We start from the raw sequence: 16,113 nt of genomic DNA on the forward strand, positions 1-16,113 counted from the left end.
AAGTGTAGCTGCAGAAATTATGGAGTTTATTTTGTCTGTAAACCTGTCGTCAACTTAATTAAATCTGTAACTGCTCCTTTTCCTTCCCAGGGTATCGCAGGTGTCGTAGGTCCAGCAGGGTTGTTGGGCCCGCCCGGTCCCCCTGGTCCCCAGGGAACTACAGGAGCACCAGGACCAAAGGGCCAATTGGTACGAGCTCATTTTCTTTGAAGAATATCTTACTAGCTCTGAAGTAGAGACTCCATCTTTGAATAGATGTTTGTAACTCAGATAATCTAATGCAACCAGGAGCTTTAAAGTGAACTGATCGTCTGTTACAGGGCGATGTCGGAGTGCCTGGATTCAAAGGAGAAGCTGGATTCAAGGGAGAAAGAGTAAGCTGTGAAAAAACCCTGAAATAAAGACCCTAAAGGTTCATTTTTAATGTTTTTTTTGGTGTTGATTGATTGATTATTGATTGCTGGCTCATGTTAGGGCGACCATGGAATTCCGGGTCCGATTGGCCCGATGGGAGAGGACGGGAAGCGTGGACCTCGTGGTGATGCTGGATCCATCGGGGCTCAAGGACCTCCAGGAGAGACAGTGAGTTTACTTCATCTTAAAGGACCCTATTTTTTTAAACAATGATCTCAGGAGTTCAATCTGGAAACAGCAGATTTTAGAAGTATGGTTCATTTGTTCTAGGGAGCTCCAGGAAATAGAGGTTTCCCAGGTGCAGACGGTTTACCGGGCCAGAAGGTGAGTTGACTTCACATCAAAATACATCTAATGGCAGAATTTAACTTCTGTTCTTCTGATTATCATCAAGAGTTTCTGTGTTTTTGAATGTTTGATGTTTTGGCTTAACAGGGAGCCCAGGGTGAAAGAGGAGTGCCGGGGTCGTTTGGCGCCAAAGGTTTACCTGGAGATCCAGGACGTAATGGAGAGCCAGGTTTAACCGGAGCTCGGGTAAAGCAAACACAGCCACATATCCAATGTTTATTGTTTTGAAGTAATTCAAACATGATTGCAGCATTGCACAGGGTTTATTTCTTAATGTTTGCTCCATTTTTGCTGTGTTTGTAGTTTTTAGAGCATCAACGGACAAACCAAACATATTTTGTGTCTTATTCCACAGGGTCTGACCGGACTTATTGGTGCCCAGGGAGCAGAAGGAAAGCAAGGACCAGTGGTACGCACTTTTCCTCACTCATCAAAGTTTCACTGCTTATCAAAACAACTACAGAAAACTTCCCCAAACACTGGAGTACAGTGTGGACGGTACATGTGTTAACATTTCTCTTTCTGGTCTTTTCAGGGCTTAGCAGGAGAGGATGGCAAACCAGGCCCAGCTGGTTCTACTGGAAACCGAGGTTTAGCTGGAGCGATGGGCCTGCCGGGACCAAAAGGCTTCGCTGTCAGTGCGACTCTTTTTTTTTTTATGATGTTTGCTAAAATGGATTCAGTAACCTGCCGTTCTGCTTAGTTTGCAGAAGTTACTGGAGTAAAATCCAACTTAAATGTACTACAGGGAGTTTTAACTGCTAGTACTGATGCCTCTATATGACCTAGATTAAAAAAAAAAAAAACAATCAGCAACTAGACTGTTTCTGTATAGTTATTCTTAATGCCTGCACTGGGTCGAATTCAGTCAGATTCCCCTCGAAATCAGGGATTTGAGGCGGTGGAAACACTACTGCTTTTGTCCATGGGCCGCTAGAATCAACACAAAATGTGTTAATTGTTGCTGCTATAATAGAACACATGATTTCAAGTAAATTATGTGAAATTGTTAGGTTGGATGTTGAAATGCAAGGAATAGGAAAAAGAGAAAAAAAAATGATTGCCAGTACAACAGATGATGACGTTCCTGTGTTCCTGTTGATTTTCAGGGTGATGCTGGGAAGATTGGAGAGGCTGGCACCCCTGGTCCTTCAGGTCAAAGGGCAAGTAATCTTCACTACTGATATAATATAATTTATACTTAATACTAAATCATACATACATCAATACTTAGCATACTGATAGATACTGTATCTGTCTTCTAGGGGTCAAATGGAAAGGATGGAGAGGAAGGCGCTGCCGGTCCAACTGGTCCAGCTGTGAGCATCTAACATCATCATCATCATCATCATTATCATCATAATCAACAATAACATTCGTGATCATGTTATATTCTATCTGCTTTTCTCTAGGGTCCTGCAGGAAAGAGAGGTGAGCAGGGGCCACAGGGACTGCATGGTTTCCAGGTACACATAATTATAAAACATATACATTTTGCCCACCAGAATTTTATTACTGAAGTATATTGTTTCACACTGTATTTGATATATGAGGTAAAAATGATCCATTTATCTGCAATTTGTTTAGTTTGATGTCCCATTTTTCTCTCTGTCCAACATCATTCATTCTCCAGGGATGCGTTGTACAAACAGCCTCTCTTTCTAGCTGAAGAAGAAAACAATATGTGGTTATTATTGTCCATTATTGTTATTTGCATTTAATAAAAATTGCTTTCATGTCTTTTAGGGTTTGCCCGGACTGCCAGGCCCACCTGGAGAGTCAGGAAAACCAGGTGACGAGGTATGACAAAATTTAACTTTAATGATTATTAAAGATATTATTTTTTAGCACTAACAGTCAAATTCTTTTTAAAGAATCCCTCAAACTATATTTCAAGATGTTCTCCAGTTTTTCTGATCATCGTACATGAAGCAGTGTTTGTTTTTTTACAGGGTGTTGCTGGAGAGGCTGGGGCTGCTGGAAGCATAGGTCCAAGGGTAAGTCCGTTTGTATCTGTATGAATTACTGTTCTCACCCCGGATTAAAGGCCCCAACTTTCAGTCACAAGTCAATACATTTCATTATTTAGTACAATCAGTCTTTATCCTCTGGTTGTCCTTGCAGGGAGAAAGAGGTCCTCCAGGAGAGAGAGGTGAAATTGGACCCAATGGGCTGCAGGGACCCAAAGGTAGTCCAGGTGGACCAGGATCAGATGGGCCAAAGGTATTGTAACCAAAAAACCACTGATAGTGACATTGATGTTTACAACGTGTTGCATGTAATTCTTGATGCATTTTCTGAACATTTTAGGGTAGCGCTGGTCCAGCGGGTGGTGTTGGAGAGCCAGGAGGTCCAGGACTTCAGGGAATGCCAGGAGAGAGAGGCATATCAGGACCTTCAGGCCCAAAGGGAGATGCAGTAAGTACAAGAATACGATTAAAGTAAATGCAAACACGCAGATTTCTTCACTAACGTGACCCTCAGTAGAGGAATATATCTGCAGTTGATGCAACATTTCCTGTCATTATATGTTTAATGTAACAAGTCTAAGCAAGATCTATGGGGGTGGTCAAAAGTAATTCTGGGAAATGTTGGAAATCACTAAGAGGAAATCCTTGTTAAAGGAAGTTGAACCTGAGCCACTGATGAGGCTGATTTCTTCTAACAGGGCTCTGTTGGAGAGAAAGGACCCGAGGGTAAAGCCGGAGCCGACGGTGCACGGGTGAGTCGTCTTAACAGGATGGTTAAGACATAAACAATACAGCAGAGTCCTGAGAGGAAGAGGAAGTTTTTCTTTAGTCTAATACGATATTCTAAAAGCATTTTTCATTTTATTAAAGGGGCTTTCTGGTGCTGTAGGACCTGTTGGTTCCGGTGGACCCAACGGAGAGAAGGTGAGCTCAAAAGCAAAAATCCGAGCAAAAATGTGATTGGTCATATCCATGTAGTTGGCCCAAATCATCAAGTTTCTAAAAAAAAGAAAACCCACCATAAATTACACAATATTGATAATATTTGACTGAAGTGAGTAGTGGGCACATAATTAAGAAAGAACAGACTAGGTATGAGAGCTAAATGAGGTAAAAAAGCAAATAATAATGAGCATTTTGTTGCAAAACCATGTCAATAAATCCACTTTCCATTTAAAATCAAAATTTTATCCATTGAAATTTGGAGCATTGAATATGACCATGATCTCTTGAGCTAACCTTTTAAAACCTTAAATCCGTACAGTCCTGTTGATTCAGGTTTCTGGTTTCATTGTGATGTTTTAAGAGCTTTTAAGATTTGACTGTTCCTTATTTCAGGGTGAAACCGGCCCACAAGGACCTACAGGACGCCGAGGCACAAGAGGAACTCCCGTCAGTAGAACTTTTTATTTTACAACTGACATTAAATTGAGCAGAAATGTGGTTTTCTTTGAATTTCTTCTTGATTAAGTGTGTATTTGTGTGTGTGTGGTGATATATACAGGGTTCTACTGGTGAGACTGGTCCAACTGGTGCTGTTGGCTTCCCTGGACCTTCTGTAAGTGAAAGACCGCTAAAATGTGGCAGTCATGTCCAAATTATACAAGTGAATAAACCAATAAAGGCTCGATTTCAAACTCTGTCTTTCCCAGGGTCCTGATGGTCAGCCCGGGGTCAAAGGTGAAACAGGTGAGCCAGGCCAGCGGGGAGAAGGAGGAGCACCTGGACCACAGGGCATGGCTGGAAAACCAGGAGGACAGGTACACGTCTGACACACGAAGGGACACATATCTTAATGGACGGTATCTGTGAAGCTTGTAGACATCTTGAAAGAGCACAGATTATTATTAGCACCTAGTTTAGTTTCATTCTTAGTTTTACCATGGTTACAGGTGTCGTTCTCATCTCTCTCCCAATTGTTCCTGCTCACCATATACAACGAATATTTTTGTAGTTTCGTTAATGAAAATAACACTGCTACTCGTGTGTGTGTGTGTGTGTGTGTGTGTTTCCAGGGACCTGTTGGTGTGACTGGACTGAAAGGTGGCAGAGGAACACAGGGTCAAACGGTAAGTTAGGCTCCATGTTTTGATTCTTTGTAACTTCAGTAGTTTGTGTCAAGAGTGCTTTGTAGCACGTAGTAATATAAAAGCATTATTATCATAATTATCTTTAAAGTACACCTTACCGCAAGTGTTTTCTCCCCACAGGGCGCTCCTGGTTTTCCTGGGTTGCCGGGAGGAGTTGGACCAGCCGGTGCTCTGGTGAGTTACATTATAAAACTTAAATTACTGGAGTTTCAATACTTAATATTAATATTTATCAATCATGTGGCCAAAATGATCAAATACAGCTGCAGAATTAAAAGGATTAGGATCAGGAAGGGTTTAAATATGGTTTTTCGTGTGACATCCTGTTATTTCATGAATTGCCACAGAAACACTGTGTTTTTAGTTTATATGCTTTACTTTATACCCTCCAGTTTTAACTATAAATTGAGTAAAAAAAGCAAGAAAAAAAGCCTTTTACCACTGTTTAAATCTCGTACCTGCAGTGGATTCGTTAAGTTACGTTATGGTTCCAAAATCTGGACTGAGTAGAGATCATGTGTGTGTTTCAGGGTGCTGTAGGGGCAGACGGGCCTATAGGTGCTCCAGGAAAGCAGGGCCCTACTGGGATTCTAGGAGAGAACGGAGCTCCAGGACGTCAAGGAGAGAGGGGACCTTCAGGCCCACCCGGCAGCCCTGGAGAGAAGGGAGACTCTGGAGAAGACGGTCCTGCGGTAAGACGCAGGGAGGAGCTCACTGAAGCATTCATCTCAGCCTGTGCTGCACACAAATAAATCAATTGCTTGTCTGTCTGTCTTGTGTTCCTCTGCCAGGGGCCCGATGGACCTCCAGGACCTGCTGGCACTGCAGGACAGCGAGGAATTGTGGGTCAGCCTGGACTCAGAGGAGAGAGAGGCATGCTGGGACTGCCAGGTCCTGCTGTATGTATTCCTTCTGTTCATTGTTTAAACTACACAAAGCCAAACTACGTCTCGCTAGTGTTCTCATAACTCTTTAAATCTGGTTGAATAATTGTTTCAAACTCAAACTGGATTTGTTTATTTCTCAGGGTCCACCAGGAAAACCCGGAGGTCCTGGAACTCAGGGCAGCAAAGGGCCTGCTGGTGGAGTTGGTTTACCAGGAGCCAACGGGCCAAGAGGGGATGCCGGACCTGAGGTTCGTCCTGTCCATCTCATTGCTCATTTCAAAACCAAAGTATCTCAAAAATTGCATTTATGTGTATTGTGTAGAATATTTCAAGATCACCTATTTTTTAGGTGTTTTATGGTCTTTATACAGCAACAACACTTACTTCTACACAAAAACTTAACATAGAAAACAATACTGTGGATGCTTAATTGAGATCACCTGTTCTGTAACAGTATAATAACATTTTCAGGGTATCGCTGGAGCAGAGGGTTCTCCTGGCAAGGATGGTCTCATAGGAGAAAGGGTAAGATTAAATACATTGTGTTGTTTTTTCCAAATACTGGACTGGATGTTCTGTGCATACTGTGTGTGCTAACTCCCGGTGTGTGCCTGTGTTTCCAGGGAGACAGGGGAAATCCCGGTACAGAGGGTTTGGCGGGTGTTATGGGGTCTCCAGGTACTGAGGGTCCTGTGGGACTGACGGGCGGTCCAGGACAAAGAGGCGATAACGTGAGTTTCACAAACAGAAATATAACAACATTTTAATTTAATATGCTACATCCGTCAAACACATATTAATAATAATCTGTAAATCCCATCACAAGTACAAAGTCTGCTCTCTTTGCTTGCTTTGAGTTTAGGGTGCCAGAGGCCCCGCTGGACCCCCAGGAGCAGCTGGTGTACGGGGGAAAGCAGTAAGCATGAAAAAAAAGACTTTTCAAGTTTATAAAGTGTAAAACAGTGTTTTCCATGACGTGTTGAATTATCACCCTGTGTCTAATTTCAGGGCCCTCAAGGACCACAGGGAGAGAAAGGAGCAGTTGGAGAACAAGGAGAGAGGGGTCAGAAAGGACACAGAGGTTTCACCGGGCTCCACGGTTTGCCAGGAACAACTGTAAGCAAAATGTTTATGACTCAGAAACTTCAAATACTTCTTTATATATTTCAGATACTAATATTTCTAATGTTAAAGAATTGGTGTTAACTGTAATTTGCAACTCATCTCATGCTCATGCTGATATTACTGGTCTTCTTTTCTATTTTAGGGCGCCACAGGAGAGCCAGGCGCTATAGGTATAGTTGGACCAGCTGGGCAGAGGGTAAGTGTATACTATAGTTTTTTGAGTCTTTGAACAGGGGAATTGAAGACATATGTGCAGCTCTGCCTTTTTTTTACACTGTAAATCTCTCACTGTTTTACAGGGTCCTCCAGGAGTCTCGGGTCCACCTGGAAAGGAAGGAAACATCGGTCAGCCTGGACCAATGGGAGCTCCTGGAAGCAGAGGGTCCAGTGGGGACCTCGGGGAACAGGTGACACGAGATTGCCTTTTTACTTTATTATATTTCAAACAATCAGCTTACTGGTATTATCCTGTGACATCAGTAAAACTGAATGGGATAAGTTTATTGGAGTGATGTGGCAATGATACTGCAAATATAATCCATATATTTAAAATCCTTTCTACAGCCCTGGTCTTCAGGGTGTATGAGGAATAGTTAGGCTGACTGGTAAAAAAAAGACTTCTGTTCATTGGTTTTTACAAATATTAATCTTGTTTTTTCATAATTATCTTTTCTTTGTCAGGGTCCACAAGGAGAACCCGGCCCACCCGGTCCTCCAGGCCCCCCAGGACCTCCCACCGCGGCTGTGGATGACCTCTTCGTTGCCTCTTACGATTATGACGGGAACGGCGGCATGCCAGAGGCTGTGGAATTCTTCGAGGATGAAATGGCAGCTGATCCTCCTCCGCCTCCAGAGATCAACAAGGATGAAGCCCTTCCCAATAAGAACGAGGCAGTCCTGCGCGCAGACACCGGAGTCCACGCCACGCTGAAGACCCTCAGTGGACATCTGCAGAACCTCCGCAGTCCCGATGGCAGCAAGATGAACCCAGCGAAAACCTGCCAGGACATCATGCAGTGCTACCCTCAGAAAAAGAGCGGTGAGGGTCCTTTTTTTATACTTTTCTCTTTACTACTTTATCAGTATAACTCCTTTTTATTCATTTTGCTTATACCTTTGACACAGGTGAGTACTGGATTGATCCAAATCAAGGCAGCACAAAGGATGCCATCAAGGTTTTCTGTAATATGGAAAGTGGTGAAACCTGCATCTCTGCCAATCCGGCCAACATTCCCAACAAAGCCTGGTGGACAAAATCCACTCCCAGTCCCAACAAACCTGTCTGGTTTGGAGCAGACATCAGTGGAACTAGAGTAAGAAATCAAGAAACATGCATTTTGTGAAAAGTCCAGAATGCCCTTGATGTAATTGCGTCAAATTCACATCTAATTTCAGTTCCGTTATGGTAATGATGAGGAGCAGCCGAACGCCGTGGCGGTTCAGCTGAAGCTGCTGCAGCTTTTGTCCAAGGAGTCGCACCAGAGCATCACCTACCACTGCAGGAACAGCGTGGCTTACAAAGACGAGAAGAGCAGCAGCCTGAAGAAAGCTCTGGTCCTCAGAGGCTTCAACGGCCAGGAGCTGAGAGCGCAGGGAACCAACCGCCTCCGATACACCATCATCGAGGACGGCTGCTCGGTAAGTCGTGACAGAATATCTAGATTTGATAAAAAGCGATTGGAAGACACTTTTACTGATTTATCTCTTTCTTCTCCATCAGACATCAAACGGAGAGTGGGGCAAGACAGTGATTGAGTACAGGACTCAAACCGCGGCCAGGCTGCCCGTGGTGGACTTGGCCCCCATGGACATTGGAAAGGCTGATCAGGAGTTTGGCTTAGACATCGGCCCTGTGTGCTTCTCATAAAACACAACGCAAAGATGGACAGAAATAGCCTTTTTTAGAGGAGTAACATCATCACCAGAAGTTATAGTATAAGGACTCCTCTTTGTGTGAGCGTACGAGTCGATGAAGATTAGATGTTTTATTGCTGCCATTCTTCACACGTGGCTGCATTTCCCATAAGCTGTTGAAGTACAGTGTACTTGCTGTGTCCGCTGACTGGTAGGGCGCTGACATAATTTATTCAATCAATACATTTACAATCTAGAGCACAGTACTCTACGGGGAAATGCATGTGGGTGGAAAAAAAAAAAAAAGTCTAAGGTGCTAACATGAAACCTAATAAAAAACATAGTGAGGTTTAAGATGGATTGTAAACTTGCATAAACTGGAAAAAAACAGCCAATAATATTAAAGCTTTAAGAGATGTGGTGTCTTTATTGGAAGGTTAGAGCTTAAGAACTGAAGGTTTATAGTGAATTTCATTTGGCTTTTTTCCAGTAAATGCACGTCCAGAGGCCTGGATAGGGCGAGAGTTGATATAGCAATGACTGTAGTTCTTACTTTTAATGGAATAAAAGATAAAAATCATGCTTGAACCTAAATTATTAAGTTCTGTGCAGGAACTCATTTACTCTTTCAACAGAAAACCTTTGTATCTCCTTTTAAAACTTCTGTAAATGCAACATATGACTGTAAATTACAAATTATTTGTTTGTTGTTGACTATGGATGTGGAATAAATGTATTTCTTTGGAATGACTGTGCTCTTCCCCCCCAAAAAAAAAGAAAAGCCAAAGCAAAGAAAAGTTGAATAAACACTCAGTTCTTCCTCATGAACGGCAAGATTTTGCTTTGAAAATGAGTTTAAATGAGAAATGAAATCAAACCATCTCACCACTAGAGGGAGACAATGCTTTTCCTCACAGTCGTCAAATCCCTGTTAACTGCCCTCACCTGACATGTATCTCGTGATAAATTCATACAAACTGAAGTGTCAGCTTACATTTCACACACTGATTTATCTGTAACCACCCTGTATTAGCTTTATTATATAACAACACACTAGTTTAGTGATGTAAAAAAAAGCCACAATTTCAGTTTGAAACGGTGTCCTGGCTGCATGTTTTCCCAACACCATTCCAATGTGTGTGCATGCGTATGAGTGTGTGAGCAAATAAGATGAAAAAGGAGGGAGAGAGAGGGAGAGAGAAAAGGCGTCCTTACAGGAAGAAAAAGAGCCAAAGTTCAGGCAGCACATGTTTCTGGGTCGACCTCTCCTCTCTGTGCTCGGTGAAAGACGTGACACTCTCACCGTTTCCTGCAGCCCAGGCTCGCTCCACATCTGTCGAGGTGGTCATTTTTAGCCAGGTTCTATTTTCATTACGAGGATGGAAAGTTTTAGGTAAAAGTGGTGCCGAAGGAATATAAACTGTCCTTTTCTGTGAGCTCTTCGCTTTTTACTTCACACTGTTGCACTTTTTAACAAGACTTTATCATAGCAAGCTGCGCAGTTGGGGACAATAGTGACAAGATCAACACTAAAGCTAAAGGGCAGGGTTTTTTTCTTATGTTGCTCAAGGCGATTTATACATTAAAGGCCCAAAACTTTAAACCCCAGAATTCCCTTGTGTACCTTAAACGCCCTTAACTTTTTTCCTGCAAGTCAAGTCTCGTTAAAATGATAATAATAATGTTTTCATAGTTTAGTACAGAAAATTTAAGACATGATAAAATATAAATGACGAGACAGAGTCCCAGATGTGAACAACTAGCAGATGTGGGCAATTAGTAAAGAACGTCACTATTCTGAGAAAGGGAATACTATATGGCTGCCTTTTGAGCTTTGTTAAAGTAGCTAATGCAACATTTTAATATTGATTAATATTGATTTTAATATTTATTTAATTATTTATTTATTTTATTTCATTTGTTCTTTATATAGACATATGGGGGAATCTGATCCACAGAAACAAGCTGCTCAGCTTTAATTACCCCCCACCCGTTCTTATCTTCAAGAGGAAGAAGTAATTTCTCATTTCCTGAGGAAATATATGAGCCCAGAAGCTAAACTCCCCTTATTCTCTTTCATCTATTCTTCCCTGCACGCATTCGTGACTATACTTTAAAGTCTCTTTGTAAGCCTTGTGTAGTTTGCATCAAATTCTGTGAAAAACCCGAGCGAGTTCCACGTAATGTATTTGTGCTCACTTCACGCAAAAGCTGTTAGAGTCTGCGACCCTGAGATGACTTGGCAGCGACGCCCAGATCCTGACTGGGGTGTCTCTTGTTCGCTGAGGAGCCTCGATGAGATTTCCCAGCTACTCCTTTTCCTTCCTATGCACCCTCCAACCCCACCTCACTGACGCCCCTCCAAAACACGTAAAGAACACTGGGAAAGGATCATGAGAAAGGATCAAACTATTGGCCTAAATTATTCTCAGTGGCATGAAAACGCACGGTTGAAACAAAAAAAAACTAAATAATCACACAATTAAAGGAAAGTGGTGGGAATATGTTTGTTGGATTATCTATGAACAGATACTTTAATCATAGGTTTTGCATGTAAAATTATATTGTGATTAGTTTATTGTGCAGATTTGGAAGATTTCAAGCTTTTTTAGATGCAGCATTTTGAGTGTTTTCTCTTTACATGTGGACTTTTACTGATCATTTTCCATGCCTTCTACTTCTAACCAGCACTGGTTATTACTGATTCAACTTGTTTACTCAAGTTAAAGTGAAAAAGTACAGGCTTAAAAGTAAAAAGGACTCTCTTGGTTTCTCTGAGGGACATTTCTAATGGCTGTTTCTGTGCAAAGCAAACTGAAACTCTCTTGACTGTTTCAACTTGTGGCGTCTTTTTCGGTATGTTACGTCTGTCATGGGTGATATGCACCAGTCTTGATGTTAAGAAGGTGTGCAATGATACAGATATTTGTGTAAAAAATGCTTCCAACTTGTGTACAGTCGGTCAACAGAGTGCTACAGTAGTTACAAATGCTCACACGCACATGCAGACACAATTTATAATCAAAAACTACAACGCAGTCCCATAAAAACCAAGCAAATAAACAGTGGGTGTGTGTTTAATAGTAGGAAATAAATACGGGCCTGTAGCTTCTCAAAACCCCCAAAACAAATGGATACTGTCCTACCTCATATCACATTAGAGCAGTGTACTGATCTTTGTCCATGACTCCATCATTGTGGCCAACAGCAGTCTTTTTAGTGCGAATACTGAAAGTCTGACAGGTAGCGTTCCTCTCTGTGCTGTCTGAGGCTGCGAAGGCCAGGCTGGACAGTTACTGCAGACATCAGAAATTCAGTAGCAAGGACCACATCAAGATATGTGTAAGAGTTGTTAACAAGACAAAAGGAGTGGGGGAATTACCTGTGTGAAAGGGGAATAGAGGGTTAGGTGGGAATTCATGGGAATGCCGGAAGAGATATAATTGAGGTGTGGTTCTGAAACTCTGCTAATAGCTTCAGTTGAAAAATAAAAACTTTATGACCCCCGGCCGGTTCAGCCTGGAATGGATCGGCCGTCTGAGGCCGCTAACAGGACGATAAGGTCACACAGTTCTTTAATACATTTACCATCAACTCTTATCTCGTAAATGTCTGGAAACCATTCCTCTGTGTACTCCTTCTACTCCGACTACTAAACCTTCTACTCGACACAGGTGTTTTTTTTTTAAATAAAAAGCTCAGATTTGCAGTTCAAATTTCACCAAAGTTGAACTTGTTTAGAAGAACTGGTGAGGATTTTACTTCGGCTGTGGGAGTGAAGAAGCATGTAGGTTTACGCTCCAAAGACAGCTGAGAAAAATAAGATTACACTTGTGCAATATATGACTTCTAGACTGACATTTTAATGGGTGTTTTTTCCCTCATTAACATGATCATCATGATATCATAAAGGGAAATGAGGTAAAAATCACACACACAAAACCCAGTGGAAGCTGCTCTTCATATGGGTGCTGCTTATCTATACACACACACACACACACACACACACACACACACACACACACACACTTACACACACCCCTCCTCCACCGGCTGAGGTCGAAGCTGATCGAAAAGGAAATGGGCCGCTTTAACATCCCACCTTTTCCCAGATCCTGGGAGGAGCCTGTGCCTGGTGGCAGTGGACAGAACAATGGCAGGAAACTGGGAGAAGAGAGAGGGAGTTCCTGTTGGCAGGAGAGAGCTGAAGACGAGAGCGGCGGCGCACCTCATACAAGTAGATACTGGCCCACCGCCCTGGGTAGTAGGAACTGGGCTCTTTAAAACTGCAATAAGCTTATTGTTTAAAATGTTTTGAAGAGTTTTATTCCAAATGTCTGACGTTTGAAGGGTGGCTTCGATGTTCTGCTGCTTGACTTGAAAAATGATCTGGACAAAACTGCTTGCAAAGCAAATACCTTTCATTTACCGTTGTTGATCACACCACTCAGAAAGGTTGCTTTCATACCTGTAGTTCAGTTCGGTCCATGAACAAATTAACCACCTTTTCTAGCCGTCTCTGTCCGGTTTATCTGTCCCCACCAGAGATCGATCAACAGCTTTCAGCTTAAATTAAACTGGCACCAGAGTTCTGCTGAACAGGTTGGCTGTGAAAGCACTGTAGGATCGGCTCTTTAAAAGCTTATTCTGGTTTACTGAAACTTGGATCTTATTTTTCTGTGCAATGTTAAATGCGGAGATCTGGGAACCTGCTGCAGCCTTAACACCAGAAATAATGTTTCTGGATGATTCTGCAGAACTTTATTTAACATCCAGTGAAAATATATTTTATCCATGCTAGCAGCTGCTCTAGGGATCGCAATGCTGGTCTGGCTGATCCTTTAACTTTTCATATAGCGCCATCTTTAGGTCAGAACTTCCCTGTGTTTTCTTTGGTTTCTTAAAAAAACACTACAGAACTAATCACATTTTTTCACAGCAGCCATTTTGACATGAAATAGTAGGATAAACGCAGGTGTTACCAATGACACTGATTAAGGTTCCATTTAGTGTGGCAGAGCCTTTCTATTGTGTCCTGATTCTGTTTGACCTAAATGATACAGAACCTTAATTAGTATCATTAGTAACACCTGTTTACCCTCCTATTTTATGTCAAATTCTTAGTCTTGTAAGAATAATTTACTAAGCCACTAGAGGGTGGTTAAGGTTTAGGGAACTTAAAAACTGTGTTTCCAGTAAAAAAAAATATCACAAAATATGAATAAACATTGTGACAGGATGCAAACTCTGGTCTCCTGGATTACAAATCAGTTAAATGGTGCACTTAGGGGATACCTGGCTGCACAGCATTGCTTTAAAGAAGTTAAACAGGGAAAGAAACACAAGCAGTGAGGCGATTTTTTTCCCCTAGCTTAACCAAGGTTTGTCAGATCAGTCGATATTATAATGATGTATTTGTGTGAATACAATCATAAGAAATAGAAACCTTTTAAAACAAGATGCAAGTTGTAATGAACTGGATTATCCTTTAACGCAGCAACAAGGATCATTTCATTTTCAGCTGATTTAAAAGAAAGAAAGACATTTAAAACGTATTGTAAATCTCTGATTTGATAGAGATTTTCATCATCCTTTTTTTTCTTGCTGCTGGGGTGAAAGGTGGCCCACAGCTGCAAAGGACAAAAAAAAAGTGCGACGCCCCTGGCCAGCAGTCTGGAAATGAACTCTCTACATGATGTATTCACACATTTGATCATGACGTCCCTCCAGAAACAACAAAGCAGCGAGACTACCAGACAACCCAGTGTTGACATCACTCTGTGATGAGCAGCTCAGATAATTCATGACCTTGCGGCGGTCTGAACGAGCCACGCAGCGAACGGGAGACTTCCTGCAGGTCCCACCCAGGTCCGGGTCACATCCATACAGCCGGGCCACATTGCTCACCCCAGCCCCTGCACTGTACGCCCTCCACACCCTCGAGCACGGCCAAGAACTCATTCCATTGTTCTCAAGAGTGAGACATCCCAATGCACAAGTGGCCAGATAATGCAACGAGCCAGATGTGTACGGTATGTGATTGTGTGGTTTAACCAGTAATTTCTGCAAACATCGAGGGTTTCTAATGAAGTGTGGTTACTGGAAATGGCTGCAGCATATTGTTTTTAAGTTTGAGTCATTCTTCCTTGTCAAGAGTGAAAAGGTCATTAGTGTAATGTTGTGAGTTAAGTTGCTTTACACTTTGCATTCCTAACATACCACCTCTGCTGTTGCTGGAAAGGTGAAGTGCATCGTACCTTGTTCATCAGGGGTTTTTTCCCAAGGATGCGGACTGACACGATGAATAGCAAATGGAAAGTTTCCATCTTCAGGGAAGGAGAAATCCATTTGAATGGCCCACAAACTCAGAATGCCACATGAGTTGACATTTTGTCTGAGCTCTTTCTCAAGTGATGTATGAATTGAAATATTGGTATGAATAACCGTACAAGCAATCTAGCAGCATGTGTTGGGCTTTTCCGTAGACTTTTACTGTTTGTGTGTGGCATCATTTAAGATACACGAAAGAGGTGAAGAGGTGAGATTATTGAAAAAATGCACTAGCCCTGATACTGGTTAGTGTTCTGAGGGCAGCCCTGACAGTGCCTGTACTCATGTGTTTTAGTCATATTAAAGGTTCAGTGTGTAACATTTAGGCGGATCTATTGACAGAAATTGAATATCATATTCATAGTTATGTTTTTTATATTAGTGTATAACCACATTAATATAGTATCATTGTGTTTTTGTTACCTTAAGAATAGCCGTATTTAACGACTTACATTTTTTTTGTTGATTCTGGCGACCCCTGTGGACAAACGTGGTAGTGTTTCTACCGGCTCATTTAATTAATTCCAAGGTGACTCCCACCCAGTCTCAGACATTAAGAATAAGATGATCTTGTGTGCTTAGGTAGGTCATATAGAGGAGTTTCATAACCAGTAAAAAAAACTCATTTTAGCAAAGTACTTGAGTAAATGTACTTTCCACCGCTGCCTCCAGCAGAGAGTCACAAGTCAAAAAATGAGATGTTTAACACTGGCTCAAAGTTAGCTGTCTAGCCAACATACCTGCTGAATTCCAGTAGTGTATTTTTCTCAGTAAATTGAATAAACTAGTCTCAAGGTGGCCATGACAAGCTGGAGCATTATTTACTACAACACCATGTGCAAGACTGTCACCACGCAGGAGAGCACATGTGGCTTATTATGTCTCTATTCAGTCGTGTCCTGTGGAAATGTCCCTGACAAATTCGCAGAATTGCCACCGACAACCCGTCTGGACACAGAACATCGGCTAAAATGCTTTGAGTTTCAGTGGAAGCATTCGGAAGTTAAGGCAGTAAACAAGTGTTAGTCATGAGTCTGAGGAAGTGTTTGCTACCAGCACACAAGAGCCGACGGATCAAGAGTTCAATGCCAGTGT

The 16,113-nt window shown here is 42.0% G+C and overlaps 1 protein-coding gene across 4 annotated transcripts in view; it reads left to right on the top strand.

Annotated features, from left to right (window-relative positions):
- Positions 1–9,516, top strand: part of col5a2b (collagen, type V, alpha 2b) — a 28,125-nt gene extending 18,609 nt beyond the window's left edge. For all 4 annotated transcript variants that reach the window (XM_051427807.1, XM_051427808.1, XM_051427809.1 and 1 more), the window contains 34 exons: positions 91–189; positions 321–374; positions 475–582; positions 685–738; positions 850–948; positions 1,118–1,171; positions 1,298–1,396; positions 1,872–1,925; positions 2,028–2,081; positions 2,175–2,228; positions 2,509–2,562; positions 2,715–2,759; positions 2,887–2,985; positions 3,073–3,180; positions 3,431–3,484; positions 3,603–3,656; positions 4,071–4,124; positions 4,237–4,290; positions 4,385–4,492; positions 4,748–4,801; positions 4,943–4,996; positions 5,353–5,514; positions 5,614–5,721; positions 5,850–5,957; positions 6,181–6,234; positions 6,333–6,440; positions 6,572–6,625; positions 6,718–6,825; positions 6,977–7,030; positions 7,134–7,241; positions 7,516–7,873; positions 7,960–8,147; positions 8,230–8,472; positions 8,555–9,516. In XM_051427807.1, the coding sequence (XP_051283767.1) occupies positions 91–189; positions 321–374; positions 475–582; positions 685–738; positions 850–948; positions 1,118–1,171; positions 1,298–1,396; positions 1,872–1,925; positions 2,028–2,081; positions 2,175–2,228; positions 2,509–2,562; positions 2,715–2,759; positions 2,887–2,985; positions 3,073–3,180; positions 3,431–3,484; positions 3,603–3,656; positions 4,071–4,124; positions 4,237–4,290; positions 4,385–4,492; positions 4,748–4,801; positions 4,943–4,996; positions 5,353–5,514; positions 5,614–5,721; positions 5,850–5,957; positions 6,181–6,234; positions 6,333–6,440; positions 6,572–6,625; positions 6,718–6,825; positions 6,977–7,030; positions 7,134–7,241; positions 7,516–7,873; positions 7,960–8,147; positions 8,230–8,472; positions 8,555–8,701 (3,267 nt within the window). In that variant the 3' untranslated portion in view covers positions 8,702–9,516. The remainder of the gene's footprint in view (positions 1–90; positions 190–320; positions 375–474; positions 583–684; positions 739–849; positions 949–1,117; positions 1,172–1,297; positions 1,397–1,871; positions 1,926–2,027; positions 2,082–2,174; positions 2,229–2,508; positions 2,563–2,714; positions 2,760–2,886; positions 2,986–3,072; positions 3,181–3,430; positions 3,485–3,602; positions 3,657–4,070; positions 4,125–4,236; positions 4,291–4,384; positions 4,493–4,747; positions 4,802–4,942; positions 4,997–5,352; positions 5,515–5,613; positions 5,722–5,849; positions 5,958–6,180; positions 6,235–6,332; positions 6,441–6,571; positions 6,626–6,717; positions 6,826–6,976; positions 7,031–7,133; positions 7,242–7,515; positions 7,874–7,959; positions 8,148–8,229; positions 8,473–8,554) is intronic.
- The last annotated feature ends 6,597 nt before the right edge of the window (positions 9,517–16,113 follow it).

This window comes from Dicentrarchus labrax, unplaced genomic scaffold, assembly GCF_905237075.1.
Source record: "Dicentrarchus labrax unplaced genomic scaffold, dlabrax2021, whole genome shotgun sequence".
Lineage (NCBI taxonomy): Eukaryota > Metazoa > Chordata > Actinopteri > Moronidae > Dicentrarchus > Dicentrarchus labrax.